Source organism: Thermobia domestica, chromosome 17 (genome assembly GCF_964235325.1).
Source record: "Thermobia domestica chromosome 17, izTheDome1.hap1.1, whole genome shotgun sequence".
Taxonomy (NCBI): Eukaryota; Metazoa; Arthropoda; class Insecta; order Zygentoma; family Lepismatidae; genus Thermobia; species Thermobia domestica.
Window position 1 is genome coordinate 93,605,924 of NC_137470.1, and position 21,438 is coordinate 93,627,361.

Below are 21,438 nucleotides of genomic sequence, written 5' to 3' on the forward strand. Positions count from 1 at the left end.
AAACTTTCCAATGGAAATGTCAGATTGCACCTGGCAACACTTAGTGTTGCCTAGGCCAGAAATATATATAGCAACCCTCGTATAAGTAACGTCTGAGTGCTCTGACTCCTGATCACGTAGCAGTTGCCATTCTCCTGGCTAGTCGGTCATTCTCCTGGCACGAAAATGCCAGGAGAATGACTGCGTAATTATGACAGGAGAATGGCATTTCGGTAACATTTCGTTAAAATCTTACATCGTATTTACCTGTTACATGAAATGATGTACTCATTTTAAACATATATGTTTTGTCTCTCTCAAGAAAGCTAATTAATTTATATATTGTAAAAAACAAACTAAAATTACTTACCAGAAGAATGACTGGAAATGCTGCAAAGAATCACACACCTACTTCGCAGTACACTTACTCAGAAACTGGCTGACGCAACACGCAGGTTGAACAGTGTTGCCAATATCACAGATATAGAAGGTACTATCTGTATAAAAATGAACTCTTACGATTTTGTACATGTAATCAAATTTGATCTTGAAAGAGAAGAGAAATCACCCAGGAGAATGACAGAAATATTAAGGACAGAGTTTGATGTTATGGAAACTATTATGAAAATAGTTTTTTTGCTTTCTCTTTTTGAATTGAAAAAGTGCCATATATTTCAAATATTCTATGTGAAATTTATGAAATAGAATTGACATCAAAAGAAAATATACAAGATTTATTAGTAATAATTGTGCATAGGGACACCCAGGAGAATGACATTTCTATTCATCTTTCCTCTCAAAATATATTAAATCATTACGAACTATGTAAAAAATACCGATTACCAGATTGATATACTTATAAATAATATGTCTCTCGAAAAGAACTCATTTTTAAAAACAATTTTTTAACCTACTATTGAAAGACTTCAAAAGGCCAATCTATTTGCAAACAACCCATATACTGTACATCATTTTCATTTCACTACAAGCATTATGCTTTTGCTACACACACTTATGGGCCATTTTGGTTTGTTTTACACTCTTACTGAAGCCAGCAGTAAGAAGATAGGTAGAATTACTGTCTTTCTTTCGCAAATCGTTTTAGTCCCTCTTCTACAACTTTCTGGGTGACTCCATTATGAACTAAGATTGAAATTACACCTTCACGGGTCAAATCCCGTATATTTCGATCTTCATCATCAAAAAACAGCATGTCCTTAAAATCAACACCCGAATCCCTTTTTATCCTGAAATGAAAAATAACATTTATTTTGTAAAAAAACATAAAAATTTGCTTCCAAGAACACATAAATGAAGTGTGCAAATATTTAAGTACTTTATCAACTTTTCACGGATTAGCACAGTTATAGATTCAGACATTTTTCTTAAGAGGTGGATATTTATTTATTTATTTTTACATATTTCTGGGCACTATTAATTTTCGAAGTATTTTGGTTAAAATACAAAGCTGGGTCATGAGTCTTACCAATATTCTGGTACATGACATACCTGTATTAATGACAGTACAAAGAAAGCAAATTAACTTTTAAAGTATAGCCTCTCCTGCTGGATTGTGTGCAGCCATCTTCCTAACAGTTCCTCGGTTCCACGTCGACGTGACCACGTCATGTCCTTAGGGACAAATAAGTCCATCATTGCTGTTTCCACCTCTTGCTGGCTGGTGAAACACCGTGGTTTCGGAAGTGTGCTATGGACTGAAACAGACAGTAACACGAAGGGGCAAAGTCAGGACTATATGCTGCATGTGGCATCAGTTCGATGTTAAGGTTCTGAATTTTTTGTTCGTTTTTCAAACCGCATTTGGTTTAGCTCTATCCTGTTGCAGCAGGGCGCGCTTTCGGTTCATCAATCCAGGATATTTTTGGCGTAGTGCAACATACATTCACTTCAACTGTTTGGAACAAAGGTCGACGAATTCCAAGTAAATTACCCCGTCGTAGTTCCACCGTACACAGAGCATCACTTTATACTCAAAACGGCTGCTCAATCACTGTTTTTGCATATTCGGATTTCGAAAAAAACATCCATTTTTCCATGCAACTGACAATCCGTTTTAGGTAACGCACATCGCGCGGAATGTGCAGCAGTTTTTGTAACACATTCCCTCTACTCTGGGCCTGAGCTGGGGCTACACAACGCGACAGCGCTTTATGTTCTTCCCAGAGTTCGTGGAGGCGGTGCACTACAATGGACTGGGACATGCAGAGTTGGTTTGACAATCGTCATGCTGGTGGATACATTTTCTTCAATGGCGTGTCGTAGGACTTGAGAATCTCTGTTGTCCTGAGGCGGCAGGACTATAGTTCATATTCGACATTTTTACAACTCTCACGAAATTTCTGGAACCAACGAGGTGCTGTGCAATAATTCACTGCTCCTGCCCCATTCGCATGACAAAAATTTTAGTTGTTATCGCTTGAGTTCAAACTCATACAGTAACAGCTGAGGAACCAGATTGCTCAGCATTCGTCGTTCCTGCCGTGTTAAGTAGTTTGCTTGCCACACTATCTCTTTGGTCAGATTCGCATTGTACTTACGGTTGATCACGGCGTATACATACGTATGTATGCTGTTTGGGTTGATTTTCCAAATACTGCAAGATTTATGAAGCAAGTTTGTAGAAAACTCGCTAATAAATCTTTATATTATTTGACAAGTATGAATCTTGCAATAGATATGACCACGGGCGTCTCTGGCAGGGAGACGAGAGAGATGCGTCCTCCCCCCCCCCAATATTTTGAAGTACAAAATATTCAATATTTTATTCTAATTTAATTTATTTACTAACGACAGAATAACATATAAATAAAATAATTACATTTATTTGGAATATAATTTTCAGGATGTGCTTATTTGGAATATAACAGAGTTCTTTATATATTTCAGGGGGTCTGTGAAGGTAAGCAGAAAGGTAACAAATGGAATAGCTAGCTTATAGGTTTATTTGTTTCGCCTGTTCCGAGCTTAAGATATAAGTAAAAAAGACATTAAGAACAAATGATAAAGAAATTAAGTCTACGTGATGGATAATAATAAGAAATGATATAAAATGCAATGACCTGATCAGTACGGTACTGTATTCCTACTTTTGGGCCGCCCTATATATACATACATATATATATATATATATATATATATATATATATATATATATATATATATATATATATATATATATATATAGTATCTCAAAAGTCCTCTGACATAGGGTAACTCTGGTATTATCTCAGTTACAACATAATGTAAAAGGGAAAACGTCTCCAAATATGATGTTTTCAATCTAAAGTGACGGAATTTTTTAAATCGGACGAGCTGTTTGGGCTGTACACTATGCGTCCAATATTAAATGAAAATGCAACGTTGCCATTAATAGAGGGGCTGAGGTGGGTAGGGCGAGGCGGAGGTGGATACATTTTTTAAGAGTATGGTGAATGGGAACATCTCTGAAATGGAGGCTGGCCATCGACACATTAGTGTAAAAGACAGTAAGTAACTTCATTCATTTATGTTGTGGGTCCAGGTAAATAGCAACGTTGCATTTTCATTTAACATTGGGCGCATAAAGAGTGCACAGCCCAAACGGCTCGTCCGATTTACAAAATTCCTTCACTTTAGATTGAAAACATGATATTTGAAGGACGGGTTTTCCCTCTTACATTTTGTTGTAATTCTGGTAACAGAGTTACTCTATGTCAAGGGACTTTTGAGACACCCTGTATATATATATATATATATATATATATATATATATAACGGGAATAATATTTACATATTTTTGATGGTTCATAGTTAGTACGTAATACAAGAAATTTTCTTTTCAAATTAGAAAACAATACCTTATTTATTATACTGTCATGGGAACGATAAAGTTAACTGAAGATGTAAATATACTAATATAAAAACATGCTAGTTGTAATTCAAAATGTATGCAATGACAAAAAGAACTTTATTAAAGAATATAACCAACATGCCAGGCATTAACTTAAATTTAGTAGCGGAAAATCATAACGGAATTTCTGATATAGGGTAGCTTCGGTGGAATAGGGCACCGGATGAATAGGCCACTCGTTACGTTATTCACCTTACTTGTTTATAGAACAAAAGCAGCGAAGCGAGTGCCACGCCGTGTCTTCACTGTGAGTCTCTACAAGTTTATTGTGCACTTAGGCTGAGCGAATGCTGGATGCTGATTGTATTACAGAGCAACTTTCATCATCAACTGAAAGCAAGTGTTAAGAAAAATAGCATATTTTAATACTTCTGTCATATATTCTTTCTTGTTACGCTATGTAGTTTTGTTAGAAGTGCAGAAGTTTCATTTTCTTATCTTCAAGAAGGTTGACAAGTTGTTATGACTAGCATGATAATCGTGAAGGAACTTAAACAGGGTTGCCAACTTATTTTTCTATATATTACCAATTACGGTGAATAAGACCATATCTAGTTAGTGTAAACACGGCCATACTTTTTGATTACGGAGCCGCGATGGCTCAGTGGCAGCAGAACGTTCACCTCCGGTGTGTGGGGTCCCTGGTTGGATCCCAGCTCGCGCCAAGTGGTGGACAAACACCGTGTAGACGGGTTTTATCGGGGTTCTCCCGATTAGTCCCACTTTTTTCATTTCATTCATTCTCATCATCACTGTCTCATTTAGCCTACTCGGCATAACCTTGGGAAGTAAAACTCAAAAGATTTTTCCCACTTTAATTTTGTATGAATGCATGCATCAACCACACCCCACCCACTCATCCTATCTATCGTCTTATACATAATGGTGATATAAGAATTCGATATTTTTTCTCTCTCTTTCTTATTTCAGATGGGAAAATATGAGCGTTAAACACAGATGACGTACAAGAAGCAGTACAAGGTTTTGTCCTGTTGCACAATTGAAATATCTAATAAGGAAGCAGAAATTAACGCTAACAACTCAAGGTCTGCAGAGTAAGAAACGTCAGCAACTACATCTGTGAAAAAAAGAGTTGAGTGTATGCCTATGTCCAAGAAGGCAAGCATTTCTTTCCCTGATTTAATACCAACTCCCAAAAAGATCGTTAAAAATATATCCAATAAATCTAGATCTAAGCAACGTGCTGAGCTACTAACATCTCCAGAATCTGTTCGAAAAGCATTATTTAAAAGGAATCGGCAACGTAGAACGTCAGTAGTAAGTTCAGAAGACCTGACGGAAGAAAAGAATATGATGAAGATGAAGTAACAAAAAATACAAATAAAAATGAAATGATCGTGTGTTGGTTTTGCAGCATTTCCTATTACAGTGGACTCTCTTTAATTCGAAGTTCAAGGGGACACGAAAAAACTTCGAATTATCCAACAACAACCATTTTCACATTTATAACAAACAAACCACAGTACTATGCATCAAAAACATATTCATATGGTGTAGACTTTACCTTTAAAGCAGCTTATTATTTGCGTGATCGAATACCGGAAACTAACAAACGATATTGACTCCACATAATTCAAATTACGTGTACAATGGAAAATATATTTACGTACAACACTACAACATACAGTGAATAGCCCAAACAATTAAAAAACCAGTATCAATTTGAATATTCTGTTCTCACCTCTAAGAAGTCGTAAATCTCATTTGCTTAAATTTGATTGTTTTTGTACGGTCAATAAATCTTGAATTTCGTGTATTGCGTGGAATACGATATTACGTAATACCATTTGGTTGACTTTATCAATAATTCATCTTAAATTTTCAACCAATTCTGAGACAAGATGATATTGGCACACGTTCTCTATCTTTACTTCTTCCCCAACGCACCATTATCTGTATCATTACATAGATTTTCTATTTACCTTTTGTATTACTCTTCCCTGTGGCGTCATCTGGATAACTGAAAACACGTTAAAACTGTATTTCTCTGTTTACACCTGTCCAACATTAAAAATTTTGAACTGTACATACTTCGAATTATCCAAAATTTAGGTTCAAAAGTTCGAATTTTACACGATTTTTTACTATTGCTTTCAATACAGTTTTCAAGGGGAATGAACTTCTGTTCGAATTATCCAATATTTCAAATTATCCAAGTTCGAATTAACGAGACTCCACTGTACTACCCTTTGGGCACTGGATATGTTGCTACAAATGCAAAGCGTGGTATCATACGTGGTGTATCGAAGGAGAACAAAAGAAAATGTTTACTTGTGGACGTTGTCTCAGCAATCCAGCAACAGAACGAAATAAAAGTTAAAAATGAAAAGTCTACTGCTTTTTGCAATGCAAACTGAAGTTTTGTTTTTGTGTACTCTTTTCGTATATGATAAGCTAGGCCTATAGACAAGGGTTAATTAACGATTTTTTGCTGATTATAAAAAAAGAGATCGTTCGTCTTATTATTAACACTGTTCAAGAATTTTTAGTTGTAATGTGATTATTGTGATACAAAAAGAAGGTATTAGAGACTACTTATTTCTGTTGTGTTTTCTTAAAATACATTGGAGAGAAACTTGTTCCTACCCATATATAAATATATGACTTTATGAGCACCTAAATCTACCGCTTACACCTTCTATTATTCCAAAATATTATGTATACATATTCTACTCTATGTTTTAGTACGACTTTACAATTGTGTGTGGTTTCAATTCACTTAATACATGTGGCCCTATTCACCTTACGAACGGCCCTATACACCGAGATATGTTAGGATGAATAGGGTCATTCGAGGTGAGTATATTATATATATATACATTTTTGTAGTATTATATAATTTTCGAAGAAAATGATTTTTTGTGAACTTTGTAGTAGAGATATGGTATATTATAATTCTGTAAAAAGTTCTTTAATAAAGCACTAATTATAGCAGTACAAGGTAATTTTCTTGAAAGCGGCCCTATTCATCCCAATCTACTATACTGCGAAGTCATAAGAAATTTCATTTTTGAAAATCACCCATCTTACCTTATACCGCAAACTCACATGGCCATTGGGGACCGCGGTGGATCAGTGGTAGAGTGTTTTAGCTCTGGTGCGCGGGGTCCCTGGTTCAATCCTAGTTACCGCCAAGTGGTATTTGTGGTGGACAAACACCATGTGCTTGGCTTTTCTCGGGAGTCTCCCGTTTCCTCTTAGTTTCTTTATTCCACCATTTCATTCTTTCTGTTCATCACTGTCTCCTACAGTCTAAATGGCATAATCGTGGAATGTAGAACTGAAAGATTTCATTTCATTTCCCTTCAAACAGCCATTGTTGATATTACAAGCTCTGAAAATTCATCCTGTGGATACCATGATGTTCGGTGTCCGTCTGGATTTTTAAATGTGATAAGTAATGCCCCGAATGCTAGTGAGAAATGTTTGGATATTGGCAGCAGCGATGTTTAGTTATCACAGTGAAACCTGTCTGTGTTGACAACCACCGGTTCTATTGAAAAGTGGCCAACTTACGGGAAAAGGTACGATCAACGTGGTTTAGAACACAACTTCTAATATTACGTACTTGATAGTAATGTTTTAATAACCTATCGCACGACAGCTACTTTAAAATAATGCAGCTATATACAGTACAACATAACAATATACAATACAGAAAAATTACTAGACTATATTTAACATCAACAACCGGAAAATAAAAACATACGTACGACGTTGATAGAAATTAATATTGTGGTAAACTAAATTATTCAGATTGAAAACATATACAGATTTTTGACTTAACAGGTTTTCATGGAGCGGGCACCCATTCGAACTCTAAATATGAATGGAAAGCAATACGAAAGATTTGCACACATATACACAGTCACCATTGGAAGAACGTGTGTAAAAATCAAACTCGGTAGTAGAACATAAATATATTCCATGTTCTGTTTACAAATCAGGCCTTGTTTAGGTTACGAAGCACATACAAAAAAATATATCACTATTGTAAAAACATACTGTCACGGCAGTGACGTGGCGTGACACTTTGACGATTGTTACCGGTTGCTGATACTACAAGTATTTCTTGTTTCTCAATAACAGAAAATCTAGTACTCACTTTTTCTTTCAGAGTATCAACCATTTCAAACTATAGGCATTGGCAAAGGGGTCAAATCCCACTTCATTTATTCTTGACCTTTTTAAACAATGTGACTCTTCAGGTTCTTTCATTTTTTTACTAAATATTATTGAAACTGTCTCTCAATGATCTTAGACATTCTTCAAACTCAACTGTTTTCTTTCTGCAGTAACCTCCATCATGAACTTTCTTTTGTAAGATATTGAACAAGATTTCTTATCTTGATGCTATAACAGAAAACAGTTCAAGTAAAAAATTGAACTCAAAACTTTTAAATGTTTGATAGAATTTTGCTACACAAACTCTGGTTTGAGAATCCTATTCATCCGTTTTATCCATCATGGATTTAAAGACTCCTAACAATTCATCTTTAAAGACATACAGCACATCATTTACCCTACTTCTATTTGAGACTGTTGGGATACTTTTGTTGACTAAATAATCCAGAGCATTTGTTCTTTTTGAAGACTTCGAGGAAGAAGAAGCAAGTCCCAACACAATTAAAAAAAAAAATTATACCCTTTTTCAGTAGCGTAACTTGAAGCTTCAGTGTCCCCGCAACCTAGTTATGCACCCCCTAGTTTCGATATATTTTGCGACCCTGGAGCTCGTGCGCCCCCCCCCCCCCCCTCCGCTACGAATGTTGCGGGGGTGCTATTTACGCCTGTGTCCTTTTGTATAATCAACGGACTTTTCTAAAACTAAATTAAGTCTATGGGCATAAGAATGAAAATATAATTAACAAGAGGCTGCAGTTCCCTACCTCACCAACCATAACTGGAGTTTCATCGTATGTTTGAGCAACAAGTTTTCCATATTGAAAATTAGTCAGACAGTCAAACTGCGGCACGACGAAGACGATTGCACAGTTTTTTTTCAACACATCAAACTGCAAATTCAACTAGTAGGCTAGCGGCTAGAGTTGGAAATTTGTTGCATCGAAAGTTTTCTATACTAAATCAAAAACAAATATTTTCAACTTAATTAGCATAAATCCTAAATAATAATAATTACTCGAATTGCAAGGAGCGCGGGCAACATCTCTACTTCTCTCTAATTATTACTATTCCCCCTTGCTCTTGAAACAGTTCCCATATAGCACAATGTGTTTTATCGATACGCATGTCTATATATTTAATGACACTTCAGGGACTGACAATATCTTTGCTCCTTCAGGCATGAGATAACCATCTAAATTTATATATACCGTTTAAACAGAAATAAAATCTCAATTTTTTAAACAAATAATGCCCGTAAGCTCAAATTAACATTCAATGAGAAACTATTTTGAACCAAAGTAAACCTATATTAAATTTTTGTTAGAATATCCTATGGAATATATTCTTCTTGTTCACTGTTGCTGTATTATTCAAATTTAAAGATAACGTATTAACATACAAAAATCGTGTAAAAATGATAGATTAACATATAAATAATGCACTAGAACATCAGTCTCAGAGTAGCACGTGTTAAATGTTATTAGTATGAAAAACCTGCTACTTATATTTCTTCGAAATTATATGCTGTTAAGACAGTGGAATAACCTTATGAATACTGAAATTACAGCCAAGTTTCTATCCTTAGAATGGGGAAGCAAACGAAACAGTATAGTAGAGTTACCGCCCGCTCGATCCTCTACACAACGCCTCTACAGCGAGAAGAGAGCGAATAGACTCCAAAGCGGGCGGTGAGTAGAATATACATGATGATATTCTAGATTCTCCTTGTTTTGACAAGGAACGTTCCTATTTTTTCCTGTTCCACTCAGCCGAACGGTAACATAAGGGCTATTCCGAAAGTTCAAATACGAGCTCGCAGGATGCTTCTGGCTGGCACGCTAAAAGGTGCTTCTGGAGTGAACGAACGCTATCGGGGTTCGCGTTACCTCTGAAATCTGCGGTATCAACGACAGTATGCTCCTATTTGGTGTTGGCATGTTGCATTCGTTCACAATGTAAATGAAGCACAGGCCATCCAAACTTTTTTTTTTTTTAAAAAAAAAGAAAACAAAAAAGAAAGAAAGAAAAGAAAAAGGAAAATGTAAACATCTTCCCATGTCGATAATGAAATTTGAAGATATATGAAAACAACGAAAAACTGTAATATTTTTACCGTTACCGCCGGTAACAGCGGTAATATGCACTACACGTCCCTGTGTCACGGTGATGCAATAAGAATATGCGTGGTTTCTGTGCAGAAGTGAATGCTCGCTTTGATACATGTTACTCTTTTCTGGTTCTGCTGCACAGTGCGATGCTGCAATTCGTGTACGGCCATGAGCATGGTCCACGAAGTCTTGGACCCAGAGAGTTTTCATTTAAAATCGTACCTTCCAATACCTCAAATGTCAGTTTTTATTTTTCGGGCTGTCTACATTGATTATTAGTGTTTGATTACTCTCAGGGAGCTGTTTGAGACATTCAATCCCGGAACTATCCCAAGGTTTTAAAAACTAAAGAACAATGCATTACTGTATTGTATGAATCAAGAAAAGAGAAAAAAAATCCATTGTACTGCACATTATTCCAATAAGACCACTTCATTAAAATAGAAGTAATGTCCACAATAGTGAAATATTATAAAATGGCTCCCAACAGGGAAATGACAAAGTTCAGTCGTGATTCGTTTTTATTCAGAACCCTACGATGTAACGTTCATATTAAAAATGTCACACTCTATACACTGAAAAGAAATGAACTGAGAATTTTCATCACTGTTTGTTTAGTTCACTTCCACAGTCAAGAGTTAATAGATACTAAAAGAAAATCACTGAATACGTACAGTAGCACTGAAGATAACAATTTAATGCATTGCTGAATTAAACATTGATGATAAACCAAAATGAATCTTCAAATTGTAGACTTCAAAACAACAATACACTGTATAAATTTCTGCAGTACACGAAGAAAACTGAGATTATTAATATTAAAAATAATATAATTATTGATTTGTAAGATTTCAATTCTAGTTTATAACGAAATACTTTGGATAGATTATTAATTACCTGTACCTTGGGCAGAAAGTGCTCATACATGTGCACTATACTTAATAGAATGTTAATTTAATATTAACAAAAGAAGAATGTTTTTAATATCTGTAAGAGATATTGAGAGTGTTATGTAGTTAGTTGCTATGTAGTTGTTTATGGATACCTGATCATCATGTCTGTGTGCATGACAATTTGAATGAAGATATATTATAAAGTGTATCAACTAATAAACCATTTAGTACCGTTCATCGACTTTATAATTCTTATAGAAAAGGTGAGAATAATAGTATATATAACTATTAAAGATATTTTTACATGCAAACAATTACTACCACTCGAGATTCATATATCAACGATCGAACCAGGTTGACGACTACCCTTGGTGAGTCGTTATAAAAATTTTGGTTTACCTCACCCGGGATTTGCTGTAAATTCATATCCCGAAGCAAAGTAAGGGTGAATTTACTTTTGTAATAAAGTTAATGAATACAAATTTCACAAGACTGAGAAGTGGTAAAATAATTATAAGAAAAATGAACGGTGAGGCAATAGGAAATGAATCCAATGATGGTGATAACGGTGAACATAGTGTAGCACCAGGAATGACATTCGAAGAACGAATCTTGCTAACCTTACAGCGGCAAGAACAATGTCGAAAGGACGATTTTGAAGCCATGAAACAAAATTTGGTCGAATTGAAGCAGACGATAGAACAGAAGATTGAACAGAAGTCTGAAGAATCCAATAAGCAATACGAGGAATTGAAGCAGACGATAGAACAGAAGATAGAACAGAAGTCTGAAGAATCCAATAAGCAATACGAGGAATTGAAGCAGACGATAGAACAGAAGATAGAACAGAAGTCTGAAGAATCCAACAAGCAATACGAGGAATTAAGTAGACGAATGGAACAGAAGTCAGATGAAACAAAACAGTCAATTGTCCAGGCGATGAATGACATCACCTCGCACTTCGAGGAAAAGTTGAAAAGAATATCCGAGGATTGTCAGGATAAGCACAACCACCAAATCCAAGAAATCAGTGATGTAAAAAAGGATTTAGAAGTAATAGAATCTTCTGTTCAACAGCAAAAGATTCAGGTCATCAATAATTCTAACAACATACGTGCAAATACGCAATTGATAGCTACTCTACAGGAAGAAATTAGAACGCTACAGGTTAAGGACAACACATACCACAATAATATGGGTAGTGATCGCTTGGAGTTTCCCCACTCACCAGAGATGACTTCGCCTTCACCTGTGTCTGATGAGGATATTATTTTGGAAAAAATTCATCCGAAGAGGACAGATGGGCGGAAAAGGGATGGTGCAACGACACATCACGTCATGGGTAGGAATTGTCACCCAATAAGTACATGGAATGATAAAAGGAAGGTAAAGTTAAGTGTTAAGATGAGTGAAATACGGGCTATGAGTAAATTCAGTGGTAAATGTAATGAAAACGCTACTTCTTTCCTGGAAAAATTTCAGGACGAATGCAATATAATGTGTATAGATAGATCACAATATATGAAATTAATCCCTCATGTATTACTCCCACCATGTTCTTTATGGTTTAAAGCCGTACGTGATCACATCAATACTTATGAGGAATTCAAAGCAGCACTGATTGCGAATTATGAAAATGACTTTTTGCTTGCAAATCGAGATGCCACCATTAGAAATCAACATTTCAATCCTCGTTTGCACAAATCTGTTGTTGAATTTGTTGTAAATACATACAACGAATTAAAAGTCGTTAATCCATTGCAATCGGAATCTAGAATAATAGCATCGATTCGAAATTTGCTCCCATTTAAGTTACAACAGATCTTGTTTTCTACACAATGTATGAGTTTCAATCATTTATTAATGCTTGTCCAATGCTATGAAACTCAATACCATGCTTTGAATCAACAAGTAGGAGTAGGTAAAAATAAGAATAATTCAGATCATTTTGTACCTGTTCGGAATCTAAATATCAGAAGTGTGAACGATACGGAACACAACCTAAGCCGAGTAAATTCTAGCAATCAAAACGAGCAAAATAGGCAAAGTTATGTAGGGAATCCGCCTAACCTAATTAATCGTGGTAATCCTGATGTCAGATCACCCAACAGAAGTAGACATAAAAACAATCGGAATATAGGGCGAAATTACAGGAATACAACAAACTACATGGATAGACGTAATTGGAGGTCAAGAGATGGCACTTCGTATCAAAATCAGAATCACGATGAAATACATGTACAACATATTGTGGAACCTAATCATGATTGTGCAGTACAATGTACTTTATTAGAATCATATGCAAGTATGAATGTAATCTGATTATCGTTAATGAAATTAGGTTAAACCCATATCAGTTATAGATTCTTGTGAACTTTTATTTTCAATTTTATGAGTTAATGTTGATAATGAAAACGACTCTTATGAATACTTGAAGTGCTTAAATATAGTTTTAGATAGACTGGAAAGTTAATTTTCAAATGATTTTTATTTTTTTCTTGTTAATGTAAGGAATTATAATTCGATTCATAATTGATTAAAAACAAAGATTATTTATATTAGATTGACTTGTGTTGAAAACTTAACTGCCAAAGATTATGTTAAGTATAAGATTCATTCTATTAAGTTAATTATTCAACGAATGTCTTGAATGAGATTCTTCTATATTTTGATGCCTTATTGATCCAATGTTTATTTTAAAATATCACCTAATATAATTATTATATAATGCGCCCTGGATAATGGCCACTCATGTTTGTTTCTTACGATTTTGACTTCGCACCCTTCAAGGATTAAATAAATGGGCGACGACATTTTAATAATAATAATAATAATGTAATGAATGATAATGAAGTAAATATAATTAATGTAATAAAAGATAAGTATTAATGAAGTGAAAGATTTGTTATAAATGTATCTATATCTATGATATGTAATGAAGATACATACGAGGGGCGATCAAAATGTGATGAACATATGTAATGTAAGACCATTATTGTAATCGGACCAGTGGTTCTTGAAGATAAAAGCCAAGCTCGCTTATGACTTTTATATTCAGTCCAATTGTCGGGCGACATTTTATATAACGAAATACTTTGGACAGATTATTAATTACCTGTACCTTGGGCAGAAAGTGCTCATACATGTGCACTATACTTAATAGAATGTTAATTTAATATTAACAAAAGAAGAATGTTTTTAATATCTGTAAGAGATATTGAGAGTGTTATGTAGTTAGTTGCTATGTAGTTGTTTATGGATACCTGATCATCATGTCTGTGTGCATGACAATTTGAATGAAGATATATTATAAAGTGTATCAACTAATAAACCATTTAGTACCGTTCATCGACTTTATAATTCTTATAGAAAAGGTGAGAATAATAGTATATATAATTATTAAAGATATTTTTACATGCAAACAATTACTACCACTCGAGATTCATATATCAACGATCGAACCAGGTTGACGACTACCCTTGGTGAGTCGTTATAAGTTCAAATTGTTAATAATATGCTGATATCAATGAATAATCTGAACTTACCAGTTAATTCATTCACTTCACCATCCCACAGCCACACACAAACTGTGTATGTACTGTCACATTGACAGAAAATCGATATGAGACTGTTCTTCATTCACTGTTCCCACTGAGTGAAGTTCTGTTTTGTACTCTTCCCATACATGCAAAACGGCTATCCATCGATGGAAGTTAAAAATATATAAACAATGTCGCAAACAACGATCTGGTGTATCACTATGACATTACGATGGTTTGAGAAGCATATAACGCTTTAGCTCAGCATCCATTTAAATTTGTTTACATTCATATATCATTATTCATAATATGATTGCATTATCAAATATTGTGCACCTATAAATGGCTGCAATCAGAAGAAATAAAATATTGCTTCCCAGCAGCTCAGTCTACTAAAAGTTTAATATTTTGCTAATAATTTGATCGCGATAATTATTAAAATGGATTACATTATCTTCTTTTGAATGTATCTTCTTACAGTATATATGAAAGGGCTTTTGTATAATTGTACTGATGCAAATCCGTGTTCTTCTAAATGTAAACAAATATACTTCATTTTTAAGGAAGTTTTTCTTTGTTAAAATATTCTTCGTCCATGTACAAAAATCACTTGTTTATTACGTATTATATGTATAACGCAAGTATATATTGTAAATACAAGTTAAATTCGCTTACATGGTATGGGAAAAAATGAATAACTTACAGAAGAGGATAAATATGTATGCATAAGTCATTTCTTGAATTTAAGATAAATACAAGTTACCACGATCATATGGACGGACTCAGGGTAAAAGGTAACAAGTCACTTTTTTACAATTTTCGGTTTTTAACAAAGAGTTGTAGTATATTAAATGGCGCTTTTTTGTATGAAAAGCCCTATGAAAAAAACGTGACCAAAAACAAGTACAAGAGACGTGCAAAAGGGAATAATTAAGCTACAATGGAATCCACACTGGGTAAAAGGGAATAAGATGACTCTCCTGAAAAATAAATAAAAATGACTTGTTACCTTTTACCCTGAGTCCGTCCATATGATTTCACAACACAGGTTTCCTACGCACAGTTTGCAATGTACATGTGTATACAATAAAGAAAATTAAAAAAAATAAATAAATGAAGCTTTCATGAAATGAAATACAACATAATTAAAATTTTATATATATATATATATATATATATATATATATATATATATATATATATATATATATATATATGTGTGTGTGTAGATGGTACAATCAGAAGCAATATTAAATATAGGTTGAAGCTATCATTTCTTATACCTCCAACCTATATTTAATATTGTTTCTGATTGTACCAATGCATATATATATATATATATATATATATATATATATATATATATATATGTATGTAAAACATCAGCAGCGTTGATACTAGAAGAAGGAATATACTAATAAAGACCAAATAATGGGTTCATTTATTGAGGCGTAAATATCCAATAGGATTCCAACCCATTTCTCTGATAGACCATAGTCTGTAGGACAAATGGATGAATTTTCAAATCAAAAAAATCTATGACCACGTAAGACACTAAAGGAGTGTATTTGTGCCCTCTATTCAATACAGCATCAAAAACTATCTGAGAAAGCGATGGAATTTTTTCGCGTCACTCTTACCGTCCCCGAGATATTGGCCAAAAAATATCCGATTTCGGGACATTTAAGGAGTCATACTCGGTAACCATAATTTCTAGAGATGATATTGATGTTCATCAATACCTAAGATGATGCTGAACATTTTGGTACCAAAGAGTAACCAGTGGCCACCAGTTAATATTGGTCACAATCCTCTTAGATATTGATCAACATCAATATCATCTCTCTATCACTTACCGTTCCCGAGATATTGGCCAAAAATAGTTCCGATTTTGGGAGATTTAAGAAGCCATATCTCGGGAATCGTAAGTCATAGAGATATGATATTTTGCGAATTTTTGTGAGAAACAGAAGGTGCGGATAACAAGATTTACTTTTACATGTACGAACAATCACAGTTATCCTTCTTCCCGCTCCATCTCTCCATTCTTTTTAACCCTGTATGACCTGAATTATGATCTTTAGTGGCAAAAAAATAAATAAATAAATAAAATAACGAGTTTGTTTAGCTATAGTGGGATACAGTAATACAAAAATTGTTCAATTTTTAAGAAGAATGTATTTTTCTTGGAGATATGGGTTTGTTGTCCTGAGGTAACAATAGGCATTCACAGCAATACATTTTATTATATTGTACCTGATTGAAACTAAGTAATAATTTGAATGTCAGATATGCTCATTGGACAAAAGTTACTGTATGTTTACATTTTAAAAGTATTTACCAAGAATCTATATTTGATATTTAAAAAAGCAATGTTTCCCAAGAGACACGCATAGGCTAACAGTGTGTAATGTGAGAAAACAATTCCTATCCGGTGTGAGGCACAGGTTCACGTTACATTTCAGACACTGAACTTTTGTGATGACACATTTTGGGTTCTTACATTGTCCTTTCTTTCCCACAAATGATGCCCAATGTCCAATGTGTCTATTCTTACATCGGCAACAGGAATGAGCGTAGTAAGCCCTTTCATTCTCTTCTCTTGATAGAAAGACTCAGTTGTAGATGAATTTGGTTTCCCTCTTTTCCCCGTGAGGTCATTCCCTTCCTTGCATAAACTTTGGGCAACTTTTGATTTGAATTCAGGAAGTGGCATTTGCTTCTTTCTTGGTATGCCCGTAATATTGGCATTGCTTATGTATAAGAGCCATGCATTGACAAATACCAAATCCAACAAGTGAAAGACTGTGCGTAGGTACCACTTCTCCGACCGAATATCAATGCGGTATAAGCCAATTAGCCAGGGAATCAAGTCTACACCCAAAATAGGGGTATTGTATGTAGTCACCATTGAAGGACAAGGAACATCAATTTTTTGTCTCTGAGATTTGTCACGTCTTTATAGTACCGATGGGTTATGCAGAACAGAATGAAGACAACAATGTGACACACCGGTTGTCGTACCATTTGAGAGCATGTAAAGTAACTGCATCCACCACTGCCTACTGTTCATCATATGAACTTCGAAAATTTCGTTTAAGCGCTGTCACTTGTTAGAGAACAGTCTTTCAGTCTATTCTCTCTGACGGTCCCAAGAGAAAATATCGCCAGTTTAGCAAGCTCGACTTCTAGAGCTACTGAACTAAACCAATTTTAAAAGTACACAAGGTAGTTTTTGTGACGAGGCACAAATTCACATCTTCAGAACATTACCACTGGTACCTACATCAGGCATATCAGGTGGAGTATCAATTTTGACTGTGTATATGCAAAAATCATTCAATTCCATTGGCGTTGCATAGCAAAAATGATTTGTAACCAATTTTTTTTTTTTTTTAATTTTTTTTTAAGAACATACTCTTTCAAATTGTGTCTGTCTATGGATAGTATTATCTGTACGTCAACACAGAGTTGTTGAGACTTCTGAATTTCTTTTCCCATAAAATAGGAACGGATCCATATTTAACCTGTGAACAATAATTTACTATAAATATGAGTTTGATATAATAGGACAACAAAATAAATACATAACGTTTTCATAACTGAGAGTGTATTAGTCCACCAGTGAAAGTTGGGTAAGTCTTTCAATGCATTATATACACGAAAAGAAAACGCAGCTTCAAAATTGTAATCTTTCCTTGGAAGCAACGTGAAAACAATTTTGCATCTTTGAGTCTTCTAAAATGTCACACGATCGTCCAGAGAATCACGTTTTATGAAGAATTTCTGCACCTATAGTAGAAGATCAGGCAGGTCTACCCATCTGACCCGCAATTACCTAATGTTGCTTTGAGGCAACATAATAAATATTACGATTTCCCTACAAGCTATTTATTGTAGTTTTAAAACAAGAATACCTATATGTTCCAGAGGTATTTATCTGTCCAAAATATATTTACGTAATGATTTTCTCTTCAAAAAATCCCGTTTAATTACATTTGAATACACACAATCTACAGAAGCGCATGAATACACAGAACACAATCTTGCATCTCGTGTCAAGCCACTATGCTTCGAATAAAGTCCACTACAGGCGCTCCAAATCATGAAGGCTGTTTGTTAACTTCCAGTAACAACAAGCCGTTACGATTCGAATGGCGCTACGCTGAATGAGGGGGATGACGTATTACGTTGCTTCAGGTTAACAATAGGTCATACAGTGTTAAGTTCGTTTTAACTCTGGCAATGTCCTCGGAACATTCTCATCTGGTTTCATGTTTATCATAATTTTGTACACTTATCCTTCATTAGCGCATTCCTTAAAAATGAATTGTGTCCAATTTTGTACCATGTCCACTGGTTTCTCTCAGTTTTTTCTGTTTTCAGCTTAGAAAGGGCATACATTCACGACACACAAACAGCCACAGAAACCACCCATTTCATATCAAAAATCTCAAACTCGTGTGTAAAATGTATTTTGTTATGTCTCACAAGATGGCATAGGAAGACTTGAAACCAAGCGAACTGTCTTCAATTTAAAGACTTGTTTTTTGTCTACTGAAAAATTTGAAAAATCTCACTTGTGTCCTTTCTAAAATAAACGATTCAATTAAATATTTTCCACTATTATATCTCCGATCCTCGTAAAATTTAATTTCTAAGAATTTTCAATAGCCAAGCAATTAATATTTACACTCTAACAACGTTTTTATCCTTACCGATTAAAATGTTCTACTTTGCATCCAGGGAAGATCTGTAAATGTGAAAAGTGCTTCTTCCAGTTCCATAAATCTAAAAGTTGATTTGCTCCTTCGATTTCCCCTGTCCTTGAGGCAACTGCTAGAATGTACCCTTCACTTTTAAGCTTCTGAAGAACTTCTGGAACTTCTTTGTATGGTCTTACAGTTTGACCTATTCTGTCAACTACTTGTCCATTCCTGTAAAAAAGCGTATTGACTTTTGAATTGAAATTATAGTTTCGGTCAAGCAAAGTTTAACAGATTCACAGCTAAAATAGTACTGAATGAGTTACATACACCAATGAAATAGCAAAAAAAGTAGTCTACAAATCACTCACTATCAATAATATAGCTTATTTTAATAGACGTTCAACTTGAAGCCAGTTAGACTGTATACAAAGAAATTCTGCCTCGGCAAGATTCACGACTCGCCTAAGACTCTGAGAGATTATATTACTTGCTCACTACGGTTACCCAAAACATCCCTATGATAGGCCAATTACTGTTCTCTCAGATTTTGCCAAAGTTTATAAATACTACATAACATATGAGGCGCTCCGGTAGTAAGGGCGAACTCAACATCGGGTCATTTCTGCTATTTTCGAGTGACGACAGGAGATAAGATTTTCGAATTTCCTTCCTACCACCAAAAATAAGGGTAATTTACTAAAGAGTCAAAATTAGAAAATACTACCTTCTTAAAAATTAATTCTTAACGGTTCTCTCGTGTAAGTCATTTCTCTTTTGCGTGCAGTTTACTCTTCGAGGTTAGTTCTTTTTGAACGATTTTCACAAACTTGACTAGTGTTGTAAATAGAAAAAAAACGGTTCGTATTTTTTCAGAAATGTACGTTTTTTTTTAGAAAAAAAAACATTGCCTCTCGTTTTTTTTCTAAATTTCGTTTTTTTTTCAAATAGTCATTTGTAATGCATCTTACGTCTATTTAAGTATGAAATATTTTTATGTAAGTGTAATCACCGTAAAATACAACATAAATTAAACGCTAGATACTGATACGCTACAAATATTTTACAATTTACATGAATACCATAACTATTAACAATTCGGGTTTCAGCAGTTTTCATCAATATCAAATAAGAAATAAAAGTAGAAATGAAATTTTGTTTTTTCGTGAAAGCAGGCCTTTAATAAGTACGAAAATAATGTCACGAACAGTATAAAATTCCAATAACTTGTCTAAAGGTAAAAGTAATACAAATTTGCCTAATAGTATTTTTCTAAATGTCATATATAAATAATTTGTCGACTATATATATATGATATGCAGAGCCGGCTCTACCATATATACAGTGGCGTATTTACGATTTTGTTTCGGGAGGGGCTTTGCTAACTTTCGGGGGGGGGGGGGGCTTTGCCTGAAAATGTGAAAATTCTGCAAGATATTTCATATACTTTACTATAGTAACTAAGATTTCGGGGGGGGCTTAAGCCCGGAAGCCCCCCTAAATACGCCACTGTATATATGCAACACGTGCATTTGCGTGGAACGGCAAGCTTGGATGGTCCGGCAAAACCTGTCATAAGTATATTATTTAAATTAAATATTTCTTGTTGGAAACATACTTCATGATGATGGTAGTTACATTTACTAAGCTGATCTTCTATTTGAATACTACATTCATAAATTATGTTTAGATTGCATTAGTTTAAGGCCACATGAACAATGCTAAAGCAAATGGTCGAATAAATCCGAGCACAAATTGCTTGATTGTTGCCAAAGGCAAGAATTCAATTCTCGAATAGTAGTGAATATCTGTTCCATTTAGTAAGTTATCACAGTTTTGATATGACAACTAGTCTTGTTTTTGTCAGAAGCAAGTTCCTTATCATTGAAGATAGAAACAAGTTTTTTTAAAAAAGAAATGTTAGAAGATGTAGAAGAAAAATCAAGAAATAAAGATAAAAGAGCTAGTTGCACTGGAATTGCAAACTGATACATTGAGATTGAAGCTCGGTAGTGAATTCTATAAAAAGGATTACCATCTTTCCTCTGCAGGTGTGTTTGCTTTATCTTTTACTATCATAATAGATTAACATTTAAAGAAAAAAACAGACACAACGGAATTGCATTTTTAGTAAGTATTTGAGCCTTTCTGAGTGCG

At 34.4% G+C, this 21,438-nt stretch overlaps 1 protein-coding gene across 1 annotated transcript in view; it reads right to left on the reverse strand.

Moving 5' to 3' along the window:
* Positions 1–814: 814 nt before the first annotated feature.
* LOC145673894 (magnesium-dependent phosphatase 1-like) overlaps positions 815–21,438 on the reverse strand; it is a 58,320-nt gene continuing 37,696 nt past the window's right edge. The window contains exons 3-4 of the mRNA XM_081743695.1: positions 19,294–19,512; positions 815–1,226 (exon numbers count right to left, since the gene is read on the reverse strand). Of these exons, the coding sequence (XP_081599821.1) occupies positions 1,055–1,226; positions 19,294–19,512 (391 nt within the window). The 3' untranslated portion in view covers positions 815–1,054. The remainder of the gene's footprint in view (positions 1,227–19,293; positions 19,513–21,438) is intronic.